General features: G+C 39.6%; 2 protein-coding genes across 4 annotated transcripts in view; one reads left to right on the forward strand and one right to left on the reverse strand.

Annotated features, from left to right (window-relative positions):
- Window positions 1–905, reverse strand: part of tmed4 (transmembrane p24 trafficking protein 4) — a 64,801-nt gene extending 63,896 nt beyond the window's left edge. The window contains exon 1 of the mRNA XM_039604656.1: window positions 709–905. Within this exon, the coding sequence (XP_039460590.1) occupies window positions 709–871 (163 nt within the window). The 5' untranslated portion in view covers window positions 872–905. The remainder of the gene's footprint in view (window positions 1–708) is intronic.
- A 5,789-nt stretch (window positions 906–6,694) lies between these two features.
- ikbkg (inhibitor of nuclear factor kappa B kinase regulatory subunit gamma) lies at window positions 6,695–21,193 on the forward strand. Of its 3 annotated transcripts, XM_039604633.1 has the most exons (16): window positions 6,698–6,796; window positions 7,004–7,050; window positions 7,598–7,738; window positions 10,328–10,602; window positions 11,053–11,127; window positions 11,241–11,342; window positions 11,786–11,971; window positions 12,906–12,967; window positions 13,827–13,929; window positions 14,045–14,160; window positions 14,258–14,410; window positions 14,959–15,031; window positions 15,149–15,283; window positions 16,412–16,548; window positions 16,706–16,782; window positions 19,960–21,193. In XM_039604633.1, exons 3-16 carry the CDS (start codon window positions 7,600–7,602, stop codon window positions 20,142–20,144), a joined length of 1,818 nt encoding a protein of 605 aa, XP_039460567.1. In that variant the 5' UTR covers window positions 6,698–6,796; window positions 7,004–7,050; window positions 7,598–7,599; the 3' UTR covers window positions 20,145–21,193. The 3 variants fall into 3 exon arrangements, with proteins under 3 accessions (XP_039460566.1, XP_039460568.1, XP_039460567.1); XM_039604632.1 differs by having other exon boundaries at window positions 6,695–7,050; XM_039604634.1 differs by lacking the exon at window positions 11,241–11,342 and having other exon boundaries at window positions 6,696–7,050.
- Window positions 21,194–21,861: the final 668 nt, after the last annotated feature.

A 21,861-nucleotide genomic window follows, 5' to 3' on the forward strand; every position in this document is an offset into this window, starting at 1 on the left:
TATATATATATATATATATATATATATATATATATATATATATATATATATATATATATATATATATATATATATATATATATATATATATATATATATATATATATATATATATATATATATATATATATATATATATATATATATATATATATATATATATATATATATATATATATATATGTATGTATGTATGTATGTGTGTGTGTGTGTGTGTGTGTGTGTGTGTGTATATATATATATATATATATATATATACACACACACGAAGTTGATGTGCAGTTAATAAGTGCAGTAAATATTTATATTGGAAAAGAAAATCGTGACAGAATCGTGATCTCAATTCTAAGCAAAAAAATCGTGATTCTCATTTTATGCGAAATAGTGCAGCCCTAATATATATTAACCCGTCCAGTTTTACCACGTACAACTCCAACTATGCTAGCTTCAGGTGTAAAATACTGTTTAGCTAAGATTAGAAACTCACTTTAATATGTTTTTTTAAGTATAAAGAAACAAACCGATTGCCTTTTTAGTCGGCCAGAACTTGACAGTTTGCTGTTTAAACACTTTTAACCGGTGTGAACACCGTGAAGAAGTCTTCGTGTGGTCCCCGTTGTCATTTCCAACACAGCATCTCTGCTGCAGCCAGCTGTTAGCGTGCACTGTTAGTTAGCTAGGTTATGCTAACAAGCAAATAGTCCTTACCAATAACCATGGTCTCATCCGGAATTTCTTCAATGAAACATTTTTTCTCCGTCTCCCCTATATGAAAATAAAGGCTGTCACTTGGATAAATCCAAGCTAGTAATAAAATAACTCCAGCAGCCGGGAAAGACAGCATCTTATACCCTCTTTCACTTGGGCGCATCAGCACAGGAAGCTGTAAAGCCGCTGCGGCTGCCTGACGTTTCTCTCTCGGCGAAAGAAGGAAGGGGATTTCCTGGTGCACCGTGAACGAGGTGCCCTGAGTTTAGCCTCTCAGGCAAAACTTTTTTCCACGCTCGTCCACCATTCACCCCGTGAAGAACTTTTATATTTTATTGCACAGACCTTTTCAATAAATTCAATAAATAGATGTAAAAACTGAAGCATATAGTATCCAAACTGATTATGGAAAGGGATAAATCCTAACATAAACCCACTGTATTATGAAAAAGAAAAACATATTAGTAGTGACCAAAGCCTCATCTTGGAATTGTTGGATTATTCAAATGCAATTGAAACCAAGAAATGTATTTTGTTTTACGGCCTTTTACTGACTTGATACAAGTGAGTCCTGATTTCTTTTATAGTCCTTCAAGGTGACAAAGTCGTATGTTTTAGAAAGATATTAATAGTTTGATTATAATTCAATTTAGGATATACCCCAAATATCTAACCAGTTTTTGTCACCGTCATCGAAGTATTGTCCGTTAGTACTAATGGTACCAATATTAAAAGTTAATATTTGTATATATGGCACTGTTATGTCACTTAGCTGTAACCAGGGCTGGACTGGGACAAAAAATCGGCCGGGCATTTTGACTAGAGACCGGCCCACCAGGATAGAGATTGAAAATGTGACGTCATTCAGGGGTAAAACCGCAAAGGATTCTGGGAACTTGTGGCAAGAGGTACTAGCGCACGCAGGCTTTCAATTGAACTCAGTTACACAGCGATAAAAAGAAACCCAAAAAATGGCAAGAAGCTGTTGTATTATTAACTGCAATAACCGGTCACATGACAGCCACGGGAAGCCGACGGGTAAAGAGATCGGGGTTTTTTTTATCGGATGTCGTTGAAGAGAAATTTTTTAAGCCATGTTTCCGAAGTAAGCAGTGGCGTGTCTAGAAAATTGTGGTTGGGGGGGCCAGGTAGGGGCACAGATTTGGAGAAGGGTGGCAGATGTAATTGGCAGATAATGTTAAAAAAAAAAAAAATCTACCAACCGTTAACCATCATTCAATAACCCTGTAAACCTAATAACTGAATTTGCTTTTGACTCTTATTAGAATGAGGTTTTAACCACTACGGTGCAAAGTTTTTAGATACTGCGTTGATGAAGTACAAGAGATACAATCAGTGCTTTGTCAGTGTTTACTCAGCATTCAAGGACAGCAATATTTGCGTAGTATTTTTACTGACATATAGGGCACATATGTTTTGGGCAAAAACATTTTTGAATATTAAAATACAAACATTTTTAACATACAATTCCCAAATTAGCCAATGCAAAACTTTATCTGCCTATTAAAAAAAGAAGATGATCTTCTTACAAACTGGTGTTTGATTTTGAAACAAGGAAAAAGTGGGGTAACAAATGAAAAGACTAACATTTGAATGAAACCTGAAAGCAAGTAAATACTTTCTATGCTGCCTTATGGTAAACTTTGGTAATACTGATGTATAAAGAACAACACTGGCTGATGATGAAATACAGCTGGCATGGTGACACTGCCAGTATTAACCTGCAGGGCTGGACTGGGACAAAAAATTGGGCATTTTGACTACAGACCGGCCCACCAGGTATTAAAGCCTTTGAATGAAAACAAACGCTGTTGTGACAGTGATGTACATTGTCTTGTTGGTATATGTATGATTTCTATCAATTTTACGTCAGATAAAAACTTTGTTCGCAAGATTCAGATAATTATTTAATAAAAGCTAGATATTTTAAATGAGAATAAGTAAGAAAAGTATTTCTTTGTGCCCCCCTTTCCCTGTTAATGCCCTACCTGGCCCCCTGGCATAACTTTGCTAGACCCGCCCCTGCACAGTTACCAGCTGTCAGCTACGTAGAAAAGGATCCTGGTGTTATTGGTCTCTCAGAAACAGTTCATACCTTCCCTTCAACTCATCCATGTCACCTAAAAGGTAAACCTGTTTCTCCATCACCTGTTCAGCTCTGATGATTCAGTAAGGACATCTCCTGGTTTCATCTTCATGTTTCCCTCTCACCACATATCCAAACCGACATCATGACCAGCAGCTTTACAGCTGTGGCTCCAGCAAACATCAGCTGATACTAGAAATTAATATTAAATAAATTCTAACAACAGCTGATCAAGCTTAAACATGCTGCTGTTGTTTAGCGCGACATCCACTGGTTTCCTCTTTCTGGCGCAAAGTGGGCGATAAACAAACAAAAAAGAAAACCCGATCAGCTGATCATTGATCAGTTTCATGATTGAATTAGCAACAGGAGAGGGAGGGGGAGAGAATGAGAGAAGAGGAGGCAGCTGTGCAGCAAAGACACAGAATAACTCCAGCTTTGTTTCTTTTTCATTCTAGCTGAAGTTCGGGACAAACTGCGTCTATTCTCAGCTCAATACAAAACCTGTAATATTGTCTCTGAATGAGGGACCATTTCATTTTTAAGGAGCCGTTGGCAACTCTACTAACTAACCTTATGAATAAAATAGAGATGGACCGATCCGATATTACGTATCTGTATCGGTCCGATACTGACCTAAATTACTGGATCGGATATCGGTGAGAAATTAAAAATATAATCCGATCCATTAAATATATAAAAAAAAAAACCACCTCACAAAACTTGCCACACAGCTTAACTCGGCTCATAACCGTAGCATGTTGGAGCAGTGTGCTTCAAGTGATAGAGCGGCTGTGTGTATTTGTAGCCTCTCTACCAAACCAGCATTTCATCTCCGAGGAAGTTATCCCAGAGAGAAGTAAAGCAAATGTGTAAGTTCATCTCTGAATGTTTGTAAAGCGTTCCCATGTTAAGTTTAACAACCGATATATGGAGCGACTGCCTCTCTCTCCCTCACCTTCCTGCAGCTACTTCAATCGTGAAACTGCTTAATGATCAGCTGATCGGCTTTTCTGTCGCAAGTCTGTCTCTCTTCTTTGTTTTTGGTCCACTTTGCACCAGAAAGAGGAAACCAGCGGCTGAACAACAGCAGCACCTTTAAGCTTGATAAGCTGTTGTTAGAATTTATTTAATATTACTTTCTACACCAGGATCCTTTTCTACGTAGCTGAGGGACGGCTGGTAACTGTGCAGGGGCGGATCTAGCAAAGTTTAGCCAGGGGGGCCGATAGGGCATGAACAGGGAAAAGGGGGCACAAAGACATACTTTTCTTTCTTATTCTCATTTAAAATGTCTAGCTTTTAATAAATAATTATCTGAATCTTACACCCAAAGTTTTAATCCAGAAATTATTTCCACTACTAATTAATTACCGTTGAGCTCAAAGGTTATATTAATAAACGGTTAACGATTGTGTATTTATGAAGACGATTTGTGAGACTGGTAAGCTTACCTTTGTTTGTACGATGGTCTTTTGTTCTACACAGTGCATTTCAAGGTCCTGTACCCATCCGTCGGTAAACTGTACCCGAGCTTGTTGCAGTGACCTGAAGTTACTAAAAACTTCAGGAGTGTATGCACTCACTCCAAGAACCTTATAATTATAAATCTGAGCGTGGTAAAAGTTGGGCAGCACGCTAACGTCCTTTGTCCACTCTGTGTGCTCATAAGGGTCTGACCCTTTCACTCCTTTGATTTTTTCCTCATATCTTTTCTTTGCCTTTTCGTCGAGTCTGTCTTTGTACGGACCGGCATTGTTCTCCTTAGTTTTGTACATTCCTTTTTTGTGCGGCAAAGAAAAACCAAGAAGATATTGGAACCAGAGAATGAACGTTTTGCGGTGCTGCAAAAGCTTGCATTTGATGCGTACTTGGATTGTTTTGCCACGAGTTCCCGGCATGCAATGCGCGAAAGTCACGTGATCTGTCAATCGCTATCCGGTTGTTCAGTCTGACGTCACTGGCCGTGTCTGGGCCTAAACTCCGCTGCAGGTCCATATATCAAACGATCACTATGGCATTACTGAGAGTTGAAAAACTGTCTAAAGTCTTTCATCTTTAATAAAATGATCAGTGTTCTGCTCTACCAGGTGTAACAATTGAGTTTAACATCCAGGCATCCATGAAAATGGAATTTATGACATTTAACGCCGTTATAAGTTAGCAGGAAGTTAGCTCGCTAGCTTCCATCTAAATACAATATAGAATGTCCTGACTGCGGGGTTTTGGAAAGAAATTCAAACGTACAGCTCTGCTATCACTTCCAACATAAATGAAGACAGAAAACTAAACAGCAGTGACGTTTGTAGGGTTACTGAAGTTTGGCTAGCTGGTATATAATGATGTGTGACCGCTAGTGACACAGCTATGTTAGCATAATATAAACAAGCTAACATTTTTTCCACTCGATAAAAGTTAACGTGAGTGTTCTCGGTGGTCAGGAACAAATGTAATCGCATGGCAGGATGATGTAAAAGGACCAAACTTCAGTCAGGAGAACAACTGAGATAATCCATCCACAATACGAGGTTAGTCATTCATATACTGCTGCATGGGCTGTGCTGTAGTTACATCGTAAGGTGTTTAAAAACTGAGCTTAAATAAATGATTAGCGGTAAATAAAAGCCGAGGGAGGTCAAAAGTGATCACTGACTGTTTTAGGAGCTTTTTGAGATTAAATAGAAGAAAATACAAAACATTAACCATGTTAACAACACAAAAGGCATATTAAACGCAGACTACTTTAGGCCCGGAAGTAGGGTTCGTCACGTCATCACTGAACAACCGGATAGGAAAAATCATAAAGCCTTTGCATGAAAACAACTGCTTTGATGTACACTGCCTTGTTGGTATATATGTATCAATCTAATAAACTTAAACCTACACCATCCTCCCTATTCTGGATTTTAAACAGTACATAACGGAAACAAAAAGACTGCTTGGTCAAGTTAACCTCCTGAACTATCTACAACACATGGTAGAAACCTTAAATTAAGATCAAGAACACTAGAGGTGAGACATGATCATTAATTAATATTAAAATTAATAAATGACAGATTTAGTGATATTTTCATAAACACCTCCTTTCCTTTTTTTGTTCTCCATTTTCTTTAGTTCGTCTATAAGATTGCTAAACAAGGGGAGGGTGCATCCGCCTCCTCGGCTGTAATTGGTCCAGCCCAGAGTCGATCATGACCAATTGGCCAATCCAACACCTTTCATTATATATACCCTTCCTAAAAAAAAATAAATAAAAAAAAAAATCCATCGGCCCATAAAAACAAAAAATCGCCAGCGGCCCAGTCCAGCTATGGCTGTAACTATTGTGTCTCTGTGTAATTTAGGCATGAAATCAGCAAAATCGATAAACCTGGTCATTTAAGATTTAAGCATGTTAGCTCTTTTAAAGCTTTAAGCCAGTGAGTGACAGTGATTTCAGGCTGGTGCCAAGACAGTGCAGTACATTTAACATTTGAGTTGACTGATTTTATTGGTCTGAGACTTTTAAGTCAGCACCTCATTGCTAGACTGACACAGAAAACCACGTGACTGACCTGACACATTCAATTTTAGCATGTAAGTCAATAAATCAATTATAAAAAGGATAATTTATTGTTCTAAATCCATTTCATGATGGTTTCTGTCAGATAAAATGCTGACATTTTGTAAAAGAAACCACATTTTTGTTTTAGTTAAGAGCCCAGTTTATGTTAATGTTTTAGATATAATGGGTAATCCATTTCAGTTAAAATGGGTCACCATTTGAGTTGAGTTTCAGAAGATGTTCTATTAATTCTAATAAATAATGGGATGTGAAACGTTTCAAACTAGCAAGACTTAGGGGTTGACAGCCTGAAAGACTTAACTCAGGGTGAAATTTTCCCTCTTATTTCCTGAGCTAACAACACTCGCTTCAGCTTTAACAGATAGCTCAGCCCATGTTAAACACGTTCAGTCCGTTGGAATAATATTACAAACCAGGTACAATATCTTTCTGAAGACAGACAGCTCGTTAATGTAGTTCTAGTTTAATGTCAGTCAACAAGTGCCTAAGATTACTTTGTTGCCTTTTTGGTTTGTTATCCTAGCTAGCCCATTAGCTAAGTCGCTAGCTGTTTAGCGCCAGCTCCCTGACGCTGGTTTAATTACGTTAAATACCCTTACTAACAATTTGTATGTGACTGACAGCTGTGTTGTCTGATACTCTACGCGACTGGAGTGAAAAAGGAGATTGGGTAAGTAAAGTTTCCCATAGTAATACAGCTACATTACCTATCAGATGGGCTTAGTACGGGGGGCATGTTTGATACTGTTTGTTTTTTGGGGGAGAAAATAACAAGTTTATAACGTTATCTGTAACACAGCTGGTGCGATCTGGTGCTTTTGGCTAAAATTGGCGACTGGCGTTTATACTTTAATTAATCTAGATTTGTGTCGAGTCCATTGCTTCGGTAGTGCAGATGACGTAATGTTTTCCTCCATTCCTGTACGTGAGCTCAAAAATCACTTGCATTTTATCGGTGACTCATGACACAGACGTCTATCGTCAGGTCAGATACCCATCACACACACAAGCTGGACTTGGATTTAAACGTTGTATTAAAGTGAAAATGAAAGTTTGCAGCCTGGGCCGCCTAAATGGCGCTGAGGCCTGGTCTGCCATGTGTCATGTGATGAAGAATGCCGGGAAGGTCATCGGCATATTGATGTTCAATATTAATAACGCTTTAATTAAACAAGAAATGTGTGTATATGTGGTGTAATGTTGATGTTTTTCTGCAGTGATGGTGCAGCCACAACCCGATGGCCCCATGCAGTGGGAGATGTCCGGAGAAGAGAGTGGAGCGACCCTCAGGGTCCCACCAGAGCTTGCAGCCAATGAAGTGGTGACCAGATTGTTAAGTGACAACCAGCAGCTTAGAGGTAAGCGTGTTCACACGAAAAAAAAGGTCACTTAAAAGAATATTGCTGTACTGAGTGATGAGCTCAAACAGCAGACTCAGAAAGAAGAAGGAAGAAAGAAGCAAATCTTGTCCCTTAAAAACCATTTTAGAAGCATATTTGTGTGGTTCATCATTTTAAAGGATTTATCTACATTAACTCTTGAATTCAGTGGTCACTGGGACATACAAACTTTATGCAGAGATAACAAATACTTTCAAAGGTTACCGACTTTGCTCCAGGAAGCTTTTTTCCCCCTAGAAGTTCTGTTTCTATCAGCGTCTTTGCTCTTAAAGTGTCACATCTCATTCTTACAATGTCTCTGGTGTTAGTCACATTTGTATGGTAAGGTGAAGACCCTACAGCATAATAGAGGGAAAACCCCAAAGAGCAGACAATCCCCTATGAGCAAGTATCTGATGATGGTGGTAAGGCAGAACTATCATTTAACAGGAAGAGTCGTCCGATTTGTACATTTGTAAAAACCTCAATCTATTTTCAGATTTCCTAGTGTAATAAAATCTACAGATGTGTGTGCAGATATTAATGGCTGAAAAATAGACAGTTCATGAGTTAGAGATATACTTGTGCCGCTGTAGATGTAAATATCTGTGAGAATGCTTGTCTCTAACTACAGGTCATTTACACATTTGTACACTCATTTCCAGGTCTCAGTTTGCAAGCAAATGTTACTAAAGATTTACCAATTCCTTTATTCACATTTACAAATTAGTAAGCATTTATGGAGACCTAATGATGCATGCAACGAATAAAATAGAACAATTCTTCACACCTGTTTGCAAGGGTTTTGACTACAACAGATACCTCACAAAGCAGCAGGATCCCCCTTTACCTACACCACAAATACAGACAGAAAAGCATAAGCTAGATCAGCAGAAACATGGAGGCGTTTCATTTGCATCACTCAAAGTGTTTGCTGGACACTGGTCACAGTGTCCAGGTGATATTACACCACCATACACACCTTGTGAGTCACAGCACTTTAACTGTGTCCAGTATAAAGTATCGGTATGCTTTCTCTCTCAATATAAGTGCACAAAAAACTACTTTATTAATTTAAGTAATGTGGTGTGTTTACTGGGTACACATTACTGTTTCAAAGGAACATTTAAACAAAGTATTTTCAGTCATTCACTGTTGAGTTTATAGAGTGTAAAGAGGAAGATTTCTATATTCAGTTATACAGCAAACTCTATCTGAAGTTAACTAGAATTAGCTGGCGTTAACCTCTATGTGCTGCAGCTCATGTAAATTACTTCAACTGAGAAATGTTTTTACTGCTAATAAAGTTGAACATTTATTTTGTCAACATTTGTATAATGGTAAACATGACTAACATACACAGTAGCGTAACAGAGGAAGGCAAGGAAAGAGTCAGCAAACTCAGTCTGTATCATTATTTAAACTCTATGCTCATGTTGACATGAGCTACTGTTGTTAGTCAGTTAGGAAAGGGTGTAATAAAAATAAAAGTCATATCTGATTGCATTTCCAAGAACTGAGCAAGAGTTTGTAAAAGTATAATTAGATTTGATGTGGCAGTAGAACAGTGTTTCAGTTAAGCAAATTATTTTTATTAACATTAATTCAAGGAAACCATCAGCAAACTAATTCAGTTACTCAGCAATATCATTAACATGTAGTCGTGTGAAAAGCATAGTTTTCACACAACTTTATACAGACCCTACCCTTACAGCAGGTGTGACCATTTCTATAAAAGTTGAAGGTTGCTGGTTTTCAGGTCCATGTCAACACAGGAGAGGATGTCCTATCAAATTTACCCCAAGGTCAGTGCATGCAATGGCAAGGGAGATTACAAAAACCCTGAAAGCTACGTCTCAGACTCCACAGGCTTCAGTTAGCATGTTTAAATTCATGGATTGACGATTAGAAAAGGACTAAAGGAGTATGGCTTTACTGGAATGGTTCCCAGGAGAAAACTTCCTCTCGCTAAAAAAAAGATGGGAGCATAACTTAGCTTTGCAAAGTTGCCTCTGAACAAATCACAGGAACTCTGAAACAATGTCTTTTGGATAGACGAGAGCAAAGTGGAGATTGTGTTTGGCTATAATGCACAGTGGCACATTTGGTGAAAGTATTATAGAGTCAAAGCTGAGGCTCTCTATCTGACAGCTAAAGCTTAGCATAAAGTGGGGTTATGCAACAATGGGACAGTGATCTCAACCACATCGCCAAATCTACACTAAAAAAAACAGAAGAATCAAAGTGTTGCAATGGCCCAAAGTCCAGACATCAGCCTGACTGAAATGCTGTGTTAGGACGGCAAGAGAGCTGTGCATAAACAAGTATACGACTGAGCAAATCTCAGTGAACTGGAGCAAAGAGGAATCAGCGAAATATCCTTCACAAATTGTATGAGAGACTGATAGTCAGGTACAGGTATTTCTACAAGCTACTGAATCACAGTTTCACAGATTTGTTTTTTACAGGACTTTGCAGAGCCTGTGAAATGATTCTTTTTCACATGACTGTATTTAGTATATATTAGTCTCCCCCATCTCCTTTTACCACCTCATTCTGTTCCCCCAGAGGCGCTGCGGCGGAGCAACCTGGCCTTGCGTCAGCGCTGTGAGGAGATGGAGGGATGGCAACGAAGGACAAAAGAGGAACGAGAGTTTCTCAGCTGTCGCTTCCAAGAAGCAAGGTCCCTGGTGGAGAGGCTGGCCCAGGAGAACCACTCCTTACAGAGCATGGTGAACGGGCCTGGCTCCTCCAACACCTCGTCTAATCACTGCTGCAGCTCCAGCCAGACTGAAGACCCGCAGCTACGACCAGCCAGGAATGGACCGGTGGATGGACCACAGGTTGGCTTGCTGGAAATTGATAATTATTAGTCATGTTTCCATTTACCTACTTTCAAATTTGCAAAGGCAAGCAGACATGCACCAAATCTGTGTGTACTGTAGATGTATATAAGGCAATCCTTACTCACACGGGGGCTTGTGTGGCCCCTCAGTACAGAAACAAGCTGTTTTAGCTCCCCCCCCCCCCTTTAAGCTAGCTTTCTTTTGATTGGCTGTTCCTCAGTAACGAAATGCTTGGGTAATAGGTGGGTGGGGGTTTTTGTATCATAGCCAGAGATGACCATATTAGGGATATCTGCTCATATGACAACATGCAGAGCAAAGATTTTAAAAAAGGTCTGAAACAGGTCTTCTTTTTTAAATTTTTTAGCCCTGTTTAATATGAGCATCCATATATATCATAAAAAAGGTGAGAAATTGACTTTTAATCTTTTCCATTATGTCTCTCAGACTCTAGATCAGCGAGAAAAGAAGAGAGTCGAAGATACAGAGCAATGCACACAGACATCACCACCTCGCAGCCTGGTAAGATCTTTATTTGTGTATTTGTGGCTCATGTTCATGTGCTGTCATGGTCAGTCAAAGTCTGTTTTTTTCTGCTCATATTTTTCATCTAATCAGTGTGTCTGTGTGTCTAGGATAACACAAGTGCGCATAGCTCATTGAGTTACGCACAATCCTCTCCCCCCATATCATTTTCAGATGAACTAGGAGATATATTGGGCAATGACAATAGCCAGGTGAGCCCGGTTACTCCCATCCTAATTCTACCAGTCAGATCTCTAACGCTGCACCTGCAGCCCTCACTCTTCCAGTTTGAGCTTTCCTCACCTAATCTACAAACAATGGCTGAGGTCAAAAATTGTAACTAATAGAAAATGTGACTAAAATGACGTTGGCAGCAGCTGAAGTGTGTTGGACTGTGTTTTACGTTCAGCAGCATAAATCTTGAGGTCAATCGTGGGTTTTTTTGGACATCACTCAAATAAAATTTTGAAAACACAGAAAACACAGTTTATCCCATTCACAACCTCTCCTTTTCTCCTTATCCACATGGTGTTGGATGTTTCAGTGTAGTTTCAGTGCTGAAGCCCACAACGAACACGATCCATTTCTCTCATTCTTCTCTGTGTGTTCATCTATTTAACCCATCTCTATGCCACTTGCATGTTTTTCTCTGGAGCCTGTGGAAGGTGCAAACGAGTTCCTGCAGCTGCTGAAGAGCCACAAAGAGAAACTGGAGGAAGGGATGCGAGAGCTGAGAAGGAAAAATGAGGAGCTAGAGAAGCAGAGGGACGAGGGAGAGAAAGAGAAGGAGCAAATGCTTCACTGCATAGACCAGCTCCGGGGTAAACTGGCCCAGGCACAGGTAACGTTGATATCCAGGCACATAAAAGTCTTCCAGATGTGTCACTATTGTAAGGTAGCAATGTAGATGATCCTGGCAGGCGTTAAGGGAACATTTACAAGCAAAACAATGTGTCAATGTTCTGTTTCTGTCGCATAACTTTCCAGATTTGTGTAGCATGAAGGGCTACTTGGCCTTGAACGTAACACCCAGATGCTGCTGTAGATAATATAGCAGTTAGCTGGCATCTTAAGGTAAAAGTAAATATGAAATCACAGATACAATAAGTATTTGTGATTGTTTATTATTTACTTATTGCAAATACAATATACAAATTTACAAAGTTAAATCAGTAAAAATATTAATTAATAATATAAATACCAAATATTAGCAATGATTTATCGGTAATGTTACTGTACCATGTAGCTAAATGTGCTGAACTCTCTCATTTCGCTCACGGATGCTGCTACATGTAAGCTGCTGGTATTTTACAACACACTAGAAATATGATTGAGGTGTTTCAGGTTTTGGATTGGTAGTCAGACAAATCAGCTTTATGGTAAATAAAAAGTCATCACATCAAAAATAATAAAATAATTTTGAGTAGCCTTCCTATAGCCATGATGGAACAACACTTTGGGTTACGTTGAAGATTCATGTCTCAGTTGGCTTTCAGCCTCCTTGTGTGTTCTTTGCACAAACGTTAAATAGCAATTAGCACTACAGTTAATAATAACATTTGAAAACATGAAAAAAGAAGATTTTAAAAACGATAAAAATGTTATCAGGAGAAATCGCCTCACAAAGTAATGGCTTGTTTTCCTCTGTTGCATTTTGCGTGTCACTGGTAGATGTGACCTTTCACTGCTTGCAAATGACAAAAAAGATGACGTGATGATAGACACAATCTGTTTTGTCATCTGTGACATGAAAAACTTGTATGACTGTTTTACAGACGAACAATGTTACTGAGGAGGTTGTCCAGCAGCGCTCTGAGGCACAGCACTCGTCCGACTGGTATGAAGCGTTTTCACTTAAGCGCACTTTTGGAAACTAACAGCACTAACTTTACTTTCTGCTAAACCTTTAACACAGTTCTTTTTAATGATACAGAATATCTGCAGATGATTGCTCTCTATTGGAAAATGACACTAGCATGCTTTATGATTGCTTAAAACAACAAAAGCCTCACGTTTGAGATGCCGTCTTCCTTCTCCTTCCTCTCTTTCTGTTCCCTTTTCCCAGCTCTAGCCTGGCTAAGCTCACAGAGCAACTTCAGGCCACACAGGGCAGGTGAGCCCGCAGTTCTGTGTGGCTTTTTCTTTCTCACTGTGTGCATGTCTGCTTCCTACTCTGCCATCACTGCAGCAGGTCTACCTGCGTGTCTCTTATTTTGACAAAAATCATTTTCTTTTTTGTTTGTTTTAGGAAATGTATTTATTTTTATTTGATTTATTTTATCAGAGCTGCCAAACTTCAGCTCACAGACCAATAACACAATAATGTTGTAACACAACAGCAATGATTTGTCCAGTGTCATCTAGTATTTTATCTCATTCATGATTTCCAAAAGTTATTAAAAGACACCCTATAAATGTTTAATCCAGTAATGTACAAGTACAATATTCAGATTTTCTACTACTTTAAATTCATTTATTTTTATGTCAAATTAACTGGTCTTTCAAATTGTGCTTTTATAGAAAAGATCGGCTCTTTAAGAGTCTAATATATAATGATATGCAGTATATTGTATATACATGCTGTCTGTTTGTATTAGACTGGTATTTAAAAAGCGCATTCCTATATTTATTTTATTTATTTATGTTTCAATATTTGTCACTGTCACTGCCCGTTACAAGTGATTTTTATTTTGTAGGTATCGGGAGCTGGAGGAGAAGCTTGATTATCTGCAGAAGAGCTCAGCTCAGAGGGACAGAACTGAAGCTCTGCTCAAACAGAAGGACAAGGACTGTGCCCAGGTATCACATGTGAAAAGCTGTCATTTTTACTCTCACGGCACAAAAAAATCTTCTGCCTCCTATACTTTTAATTCTAGCAAGCGGAGTGCAAAAAAGCTTGTTTGTGTTTTTGTAGCTGGCCAAGGACTGCGAGGCCCTGAAAGCTCAGGCAACTTCCCTGCTAGGAGAACTACAGGAAAGACAGAGCTGGTTGGATAAAAGTGAGCATGAACGTGTACTCCTGGAAGACAAGTAAGTTGTTTTATCACCTGCAAGAGATCCATACACAGAGTTATGCCTTAGTTCACCCTTTAGGTGTGCTCGTGTGTTTCTTTTTGCTTGTGTTCAGATTAAGCAGTAAAATAAAGGCCCTCCAGGTGGCAGAGCGGGAGCTGGAACAGCAGAAGAAACAGCATCATGTGGCCATGGACAAGCTGCTGCTGCAAACCCAGAGCCTGGAGCAGGCCCTGAAGTCAGAGAGACATGTTGTCACTGAGGAGAAGTGAGTCCAAGACACGTACAGATAAAAGAAGCCCAAATGATTCATATGTTTCTGCACTGTTGTGCTATTTAGAAAGATTTATTTGAGTGGTGGAACATGCATTAAAAAATGTAGAAACTTTTAGCTGCTCCCTTATTTACCAAGGGGCCGCCAAAGTGAACGGATATGTATGTTTGATTTGGGACAGTTTTTACATCGGATGCCCTTCCTGACACAAGCCTCCCATTTATCAGAGCTTAGGACTTAGGAGTACACTAGCTTGTGATGACCCTGAATAATTACTTTACTATTTAATCTTTTGTGCAAAAAAAGTGGTTCTATATTACATTATTGATGCATTATACTGGTAATAATACACAATGATAACCTAATGGGTTTTAACCCAAATTGTGGTCAAAGTCATATTTGTGATTTTATGGGCAATACCTGTGAACTGTGATAGATCACTAGCCAAACAGACTGATTGCGCTGTGTTGTTAAGTCTCCTTGTTCAATCCACCTTTTGGTTAATTGAACTTTTACCAATATATTGTACTTTATTTCCTCAGGAAGAAACTGACACAGCTACAGCATGCATACACATGTCTCTTTAGAGACTATGATTCTAAACTGAAGAATGAGGTAAAAATAAAAAAAACAACCAAACAAACATTAAATTCAAAAAGGTTTTTACACTCATTAGTTTTGGAATACCTTGGGGGTCAAGTCCAAACATGAATCTGTGTGTATGCATTCCAGGGTGGAGATCTGTGCAGCCGACTGGAGGAGGCTGAGCGAGCGCTGGCCCTGAAGCAGGACCTGATTGATAAACTGAAGGAAGAGGTGGAGCAACAGAAAGGCTCCCTAGAAACAATTCCTGTCCTTACTGCACAGGTATTCCTTCTTACCTGTTGAACTGATGTACTTCCTGACTTATAAAGTGGTCACTTGACAGATCTGGTAGATGACAGTGACTATGGACACATATTGACAGTTGAAGTAAACAGCGGACTGACAGTCTACAGATGAACACCGGCCAATGTAGCTAAGTTTATGCACAGAATTCAATCTTCAGTCTACTGACATCTAGTGGTGAGATTTTACATGCTGTAACTATAAATAAATAAAAGTTGATTGCATTACTTTTTGAAATTTCTATAAATGAGGAGATATTAGAGATGTGATTTCGTTAGTCCATGATAGTGGTGTAGTGAATCTCATTGTCATGACCCAAGTGTGATGTAATCAACGTGGAGCAAAAATGCTCAAATGCTAATCGCAACATCTCGCATCTTGAATCTGACACAAAGACTGTTTGAGAGCCACCGGTGCAACTTAGCTTTTGTCTAGAAATTCTGTCCATAAAAATTATGAATAGAAATGGTGCTTGAGGACAGTCCTGGCGGAGACCAACTCCGCTGGGATTGTGTTCAGCTCATTGCCAGGAATGCGGATCAAGCTCTGACTGCAGGTGCCAAATGACCTTCTTCCGTATCTTTCAATGGAAAAATGCCCTCTCCACACCCACAAAATAAATGCACACTTGAATATCTGTGAGAGGGTAAGGGGCTCATCCAGCATTCCACAGCCAGAACTAAAATCACATTGTTCCATCTGAATCCTAAATTCGACTAATGGACGGACTTTCCTAACCCCTACATAGACATTTCCAGGAATGCTGAGTAGTGTGACACATAGGCTCCATAGGCTAAGGCCTGGTCACCAGATGCTGTCCCTTAAGTGCCCTCCACACTATCCCAGCCAAGATGAACTGGTCCATCGGATTCTTTCCTCTCATAGGAGTCCTTTGAATCACTCTGGAAAATAATAATTGTTTCAAACCAGCACAAACTAAGGTGACTTTAGCAGCTGGCCTGGAAAGAGTAGAGAGAACCTCAGTATTCTTCTAATGATGTGTACCTCTAGATTGACAGCACACATTTGAACTTCAATCTGTATCAGCCACGCCAACATTTTAACATGTATGTAATGCCAATTTCTTGAAATGTCTCTCTCACCCAGGCTGAGATCTACAAGGCAGATTTCCTTGCTGAGCGAGAAGCCAGAGAGAAGTTGAACCAGAAAAAGGAGGAGCTGCAGGAGCAGTTGAACCAGGCCTTGGCTGAGAATGAGAGGCTTAAACAGGAAGCTACCTCACGGTAAAAAACAAAAAACAAAGACATTGCAAATTATAATAATTATTTGTGCCATCAGTTTGGGTATGTGTTCATGCTTCATCATGTGTGTTTCATATGTATGTACAGTTAATAAGATGAGATTTAACATGAAACTTTTCAATGCTCACTCCTGTTTCAGTGCACGTATGGAACAAATGAAGATGAGACACCTGGAAGACTTCTCTGCACGGCCCACACGCATTCCCCCTCCACAAGGTACAGAATCATTATAGTTTTCTTGTCATGAAGCTCTACTTTCACTACTGAAATATAGAAAATTTCATGCTGTGTTTTTTGGAAATTCTTTTCTTTTTTAATTTATTCACATATAGGGCCGCAATTAAAAACTATTAATTTGTTAAAGTATTTTAACAATTATTTTATTCATTAGTAGATTCAATGTTTTGGTCATTAAATTCAAAGAAATAGTAACGCTCTTTGGAAGTGCCAGTATCTTATGACGATGTCTGTTGAACGTCTTGTTTTGCTTGACCACCATCAGTTTACTTATATGCGGTCACTAAAGAGCATGTGCTATTGATTTGAAATCAGGTCACTGACTTGACCATTGAAGAATATATCCCATTTCTTTGCCTTGAGAAACGTTTGGGTTGCTTTTCCAGTATAGTTGTGGTCATTCTCCATTTGTACATTGAAACGTTATCTGATCAATTTTGTGGCATTGCGGTGCATTCACACCGAACGCCATAGACGCGACCAAAAAGCGCAAGACGCCCCTAGCTGGTTGCGTGCACATTCGCACCTCGAAGCGCGTCCAAAGCGAACTGGTCGCGCTTTAAAATATGTAATTTTCACGCGCGTGAAGCGGAAATGTGGGAGGAAGTAGTGCCAGACGGTATGTTTGCATTAATATTAAGATGCTCAAACAGAAAAACATTAAACATAAATATATAACATATAACTATTTACAGAGAGACAGGAATAAAAAGGACCCAGCTTAAAGTGGAAGAGCCTCAGGGAGAAGGAGGAGAAAAATAAGAACATTGTTTCTGTCCTGGAGAGCCTGCTGCCTCATCAGAAAACTACTGATTGCTAGAATGAATGGCTTTGGCTGGACCTGCCCCTTTGAACTAGGTCAGAGCATCACATCACCAGGCTCCTGATTGGTTGTCGCGGCACAACTTGACGCTGCAGTTCAGATTTTTCCAACTCGAGCGGTAGACGCGATAAGGGTGAATGCACAAAATGCACCACACAAACTGCAGCGCGTATTTTACTTCGTGCTTCAAACGCGTCAGTCGCGCTACTTGGTTGCGACCCCCAGTTGCGCTTCATCGCGCTCCTCCATTGACTTTACATGTAAACCTGAAGCTCTGGTCGCGTCTATCGCGTTCAGTATGAACGCACCGTTAGGCTGAATCAAAGCAGAGAGTGTCTTGATGCATTCTCAATCATCCAGGAAAGTAAATCTCCAAAAGTTGAATCTGTTCATCTGGACATAGCGTTTTGTGGGAGAAACGTTTCGTCACTCATCCAAGTGACTTCTTCAGTCTCAGCTGACTGCAGGTTTCCCCAAACCTTATAAACAGTACATTTGCATAATGACTGAAACCAGCCCACTGAAGGAACAATGGGCTGTGAGGTCAGTTCCTTAATCATAATTATGCAAATTCCCATGACCATTGATCAACAATCACTGACCAAAACCTACTGATCAAAGAACACTGATCAATGGCCATGAGTACCATTCACAGAGTGTTGGGGAATGGCTGCAATCACAGCATTGTAAGATGGCGAAAGATGTACCCTTAGGCCCCCTCCTCGATTCAGAGATGGTCTTTCCCTTTTCACGTAAATGGCCTCCTTGACTCCGCGCTCAAACCAGCGTTCTTCCCTGTCCAGGATGTGTACATCCTCATCGTTGAAAGAGTGTCCACTGGCCTGTAGGTGTAAATAAACTGCAGAGTCCTGGCCTGATGAGGTTGCTCTTCTGTGTTGTGCCATCCGCCGCTAGAGGTTGTTTGGTTTCCCGATGTATAAATCCTGGCAATCCTCCTGGCACTTAACAGCGTACACTATGTTACTCTGTTTGTGTCGGGGGACCCGATCCTTGGGGTGGACCAGTTTTTGGCGCAGCGTATTTTGGGGTTTAAAAGCCACAGAGACCCGGGTCTCTGTGGCCATCTTACAATGCTGTGATTGCAGCCATTCCCCAACTCTCTGTGAATGGTACTCATGGCCATTGATCAGTGTTCTTTGATCAGTGGGTTTTGGTCAGTGATTGTTGATCAATGGTCATGGGAATATGCATAATTATGATTAAGGAACTGACCTCACAGCCCATTGTTCCTTCAGTGGGCTGGTTTCAGTCATTATGCAAATGTACTGTTTATAAGGTTTGGGGAAACCTGCAGTCAGCTGAGACTGAAGAAGTCACTTGGATGAGTGACGAAACGTTTCTCCCACAAAACGCTACGTCCAGATGAACAGATTCAACTTTTGGAGACAAAGCAGAGAGTAAATTATTATACACTTTAGAATTCTTTTTGCTGGCCATGAAATGCTTGTCAGTCAATGGTCCAACTAATTTTGAGCCACTTAAAATGGAGGATTATGTATAAAAATGTTTGTAAATCCTAAACAGAATGCAATACTTTATTTAGGTCTGCACTTCAATTGCATCTTGATTGTTTGGATTAAAACCACTGTGGTGGTGTACAGAGGCTAAACGGCCAAAAATGTGTAATTGTCCAAAAACATTTGGATCTAACTATATGTTGTAAATAAATGTAACAGTAAAAAAGGAAAATACTCGTGTTTTCAAATTAGCGATCCAACTTTTTTGCCTCAAACTACTAGCACGGGTATTTGTGGGTGTTATTCATACAGTGTACTTTTGCTTTTCTTAATTCAAAATCGTGTGAAATTCTTTACTGCATACTGCTACTGGCTGTGTACCTGCTTGCATGTGTCAGCTTGGAGCTGATGACAACTGGTTATATTACTGTCAGTGTAAAAGCCTCTTCCCAACAAGTATTGATTTAATCAGTCAGAACATAATGAGAGAGGGAGAGAGATGACAAGGAAAGCATTGTACTAACTTGACAGCTGTTTGCGGTTTACTCACAGGTATAGAAAAGGTGATAAAGAAGGAAATGCAAAATACCGCTCAGCTCTTGTTGTTAAATTCCTTCTGGACCTAATAGCCTTCCTTCTGGTCACTGGTGCACTGCTGCTGTGGCGTACTTACCAGAGAAACAACAGAACTTTACTGAATTAAAATTGGCCTGTTGATAACAATAGACGGTCTAGTTTTTCGAGTCGAGATCAGTGTATATGTATTTGAGTAAATCTACCTTTCACTATCACTATGTACTGAGGAAATGTAAAACATGGTTTCTCTTTTAAAGGTTTTCTTTCTCTCTGCCTTAGGTGTGTTCCCCCCTTTCAACACGGTGCCCCCCGCTCCCTCATTCCGTACTCCGGGATTGGGACCAGTCGGTGATCAAGGTCCAGTCGGAACTGAGGAGCTGCCGGATTTATGTTGTCCTAAGTGCCAGTACCTGGCCCCAGATATGGACACACTGCAGATACATGTAATGGACTGTATACAGTAACATAAGCATTGCCCTGCACACCATGACAACAACATACATAGATATGCAGTATATATAGTCTATTTAGATTCAATGTGTCTTCTCCCAGTTCTGGGTGCCCGCTGGAAAAACATGTTTGGATAGTTGCACCTTACTCTCACTTTCTCTCTCAAACAAACAGACATCCACAAACCTGAACACAAAGTCTGGATCTTTCTGTTGAACAGTTCAGTATGCTGGAATCAAGACAGTTCACGCCAAGGCAATCTGATGACAGTTTGAACAAGTGAAAGAAAAGCAAGAAAACCAGCATGATATTTCCCTGTAGCTCTAGTGTGGATCCAGTCTTTGTTGTAGTTTTTCCGTTTCCACAATCATTATAATTATTTCTGTTCTTTTGTTTCCCCTCTTACCTTTTCCTATGCTTACTTTCCTCTGAGATGGCACTTTGATGCACATTTTCATCAGTATTTTTTAGATTCAGTGATTAGATTCACATGATCCTCTATCCCCCATTTCCTTGCTTCTTTGCTTCAATGTTGTAGTGATGACAGAGGAGCACACTACATGCTGTGAAGTAAATGTGTATACTTGTAATTGCATCAGTCCAAAAGATCAGTAATTATTAGACCTAAGATGACGATAAGTTTAGAAAAAAAGAAAAAGTGACAATCCAGAGAAGAAAACACATGATCACGTGAATAACATATTGAGCTTTTAAAAAAAAAATCAGATATGTAATGGTTGTAAATGTAGCTGTCTGCATTACCTCAGAACATGTATTATGATGTATTAGAGATGGATTTACTCTTGATGGGGAAAAAGTAACCATTCTCTGTGTTCTGTGCCTGTGTACATGACTGACTGCACCTCATGCTAAACCCAGTCCTTAACCCAACAGCCCTTTTGTGACCCTTCTTCTGTCTTAGCTTTACCTGTTGCACCTATTTATCTATCTGAATGTAAGATTTCTTCACAGTTTGTGTGGATTTTAACTAAGTATGGAAACATTTGTGGAAAAAATGCATCAAACTGTCGGAGATTTACAAAATAAATCAGTTATTCGTTTGGCTTTATATGTTTTTATATAGATATGGAATTGATGTTTCGACACTGTAACGTTTCGTTTAGTAACACTGCTCCAGAGTGGGGTTCAAACACGTATGTCATGTGACATAAATGAGGTTTTGGTACGTTTCAACTCAGTTTCGATAGGTGGCTCACGTGCTGTTTCAAGGCAGGCCAGGCGCAAGGATTCCACTTTTTTTAAGGGTGCTTTCCCAGGCTGTTGGCAAGGCTCGCTAAAACTGAGGCTCACTGAGCCCCAAAACAGCTAAACACTTGTCACAATAAACATATCGGTCTATTCTCAATATATTTTATTTTATAGCTGGATTTATTGTGTGTTTCATAACCATCACTAAGCAACTGAAACACCTTCACGAAGGTCAACAGAGAGAAAATGGTATTGTTGAAAATTTTCTGAAGGACACTACCGTCAGTGAACACTCAATGGGGGAACAGCCTTAGTGTTTTTTCTTCCTTGTTTGTACTGGTATTTCTCCAAAACACATGCTGATCAAAGTTATTGATTGTCTGGTGTAATAATTGGCGTTGATTGTAATTATGCAGAGTTTGTGGGGTTTTGTTTTTTGTTTTTTTTTTCCCCACAAAACGGCATTATGAGATTACACTGTGGAAACTGGTCTGATTGTTTCTTAACCTCGACACAATTTCG

This window comes from Oreochromis aureus, linkage group 20, assembly GCF_013358895.1.
Source record: "Oreochromis aureus strain Israel breed Guangdong linkage group 20, ZZ_aureus, whole genome shotgun sequence".
Lineage (NCBI taxonomy): Eukaryota > Metazoa > Chordata > Actinopteri > Cichliformes > Cichlidae > Oreochromis > Oreochromis aureus.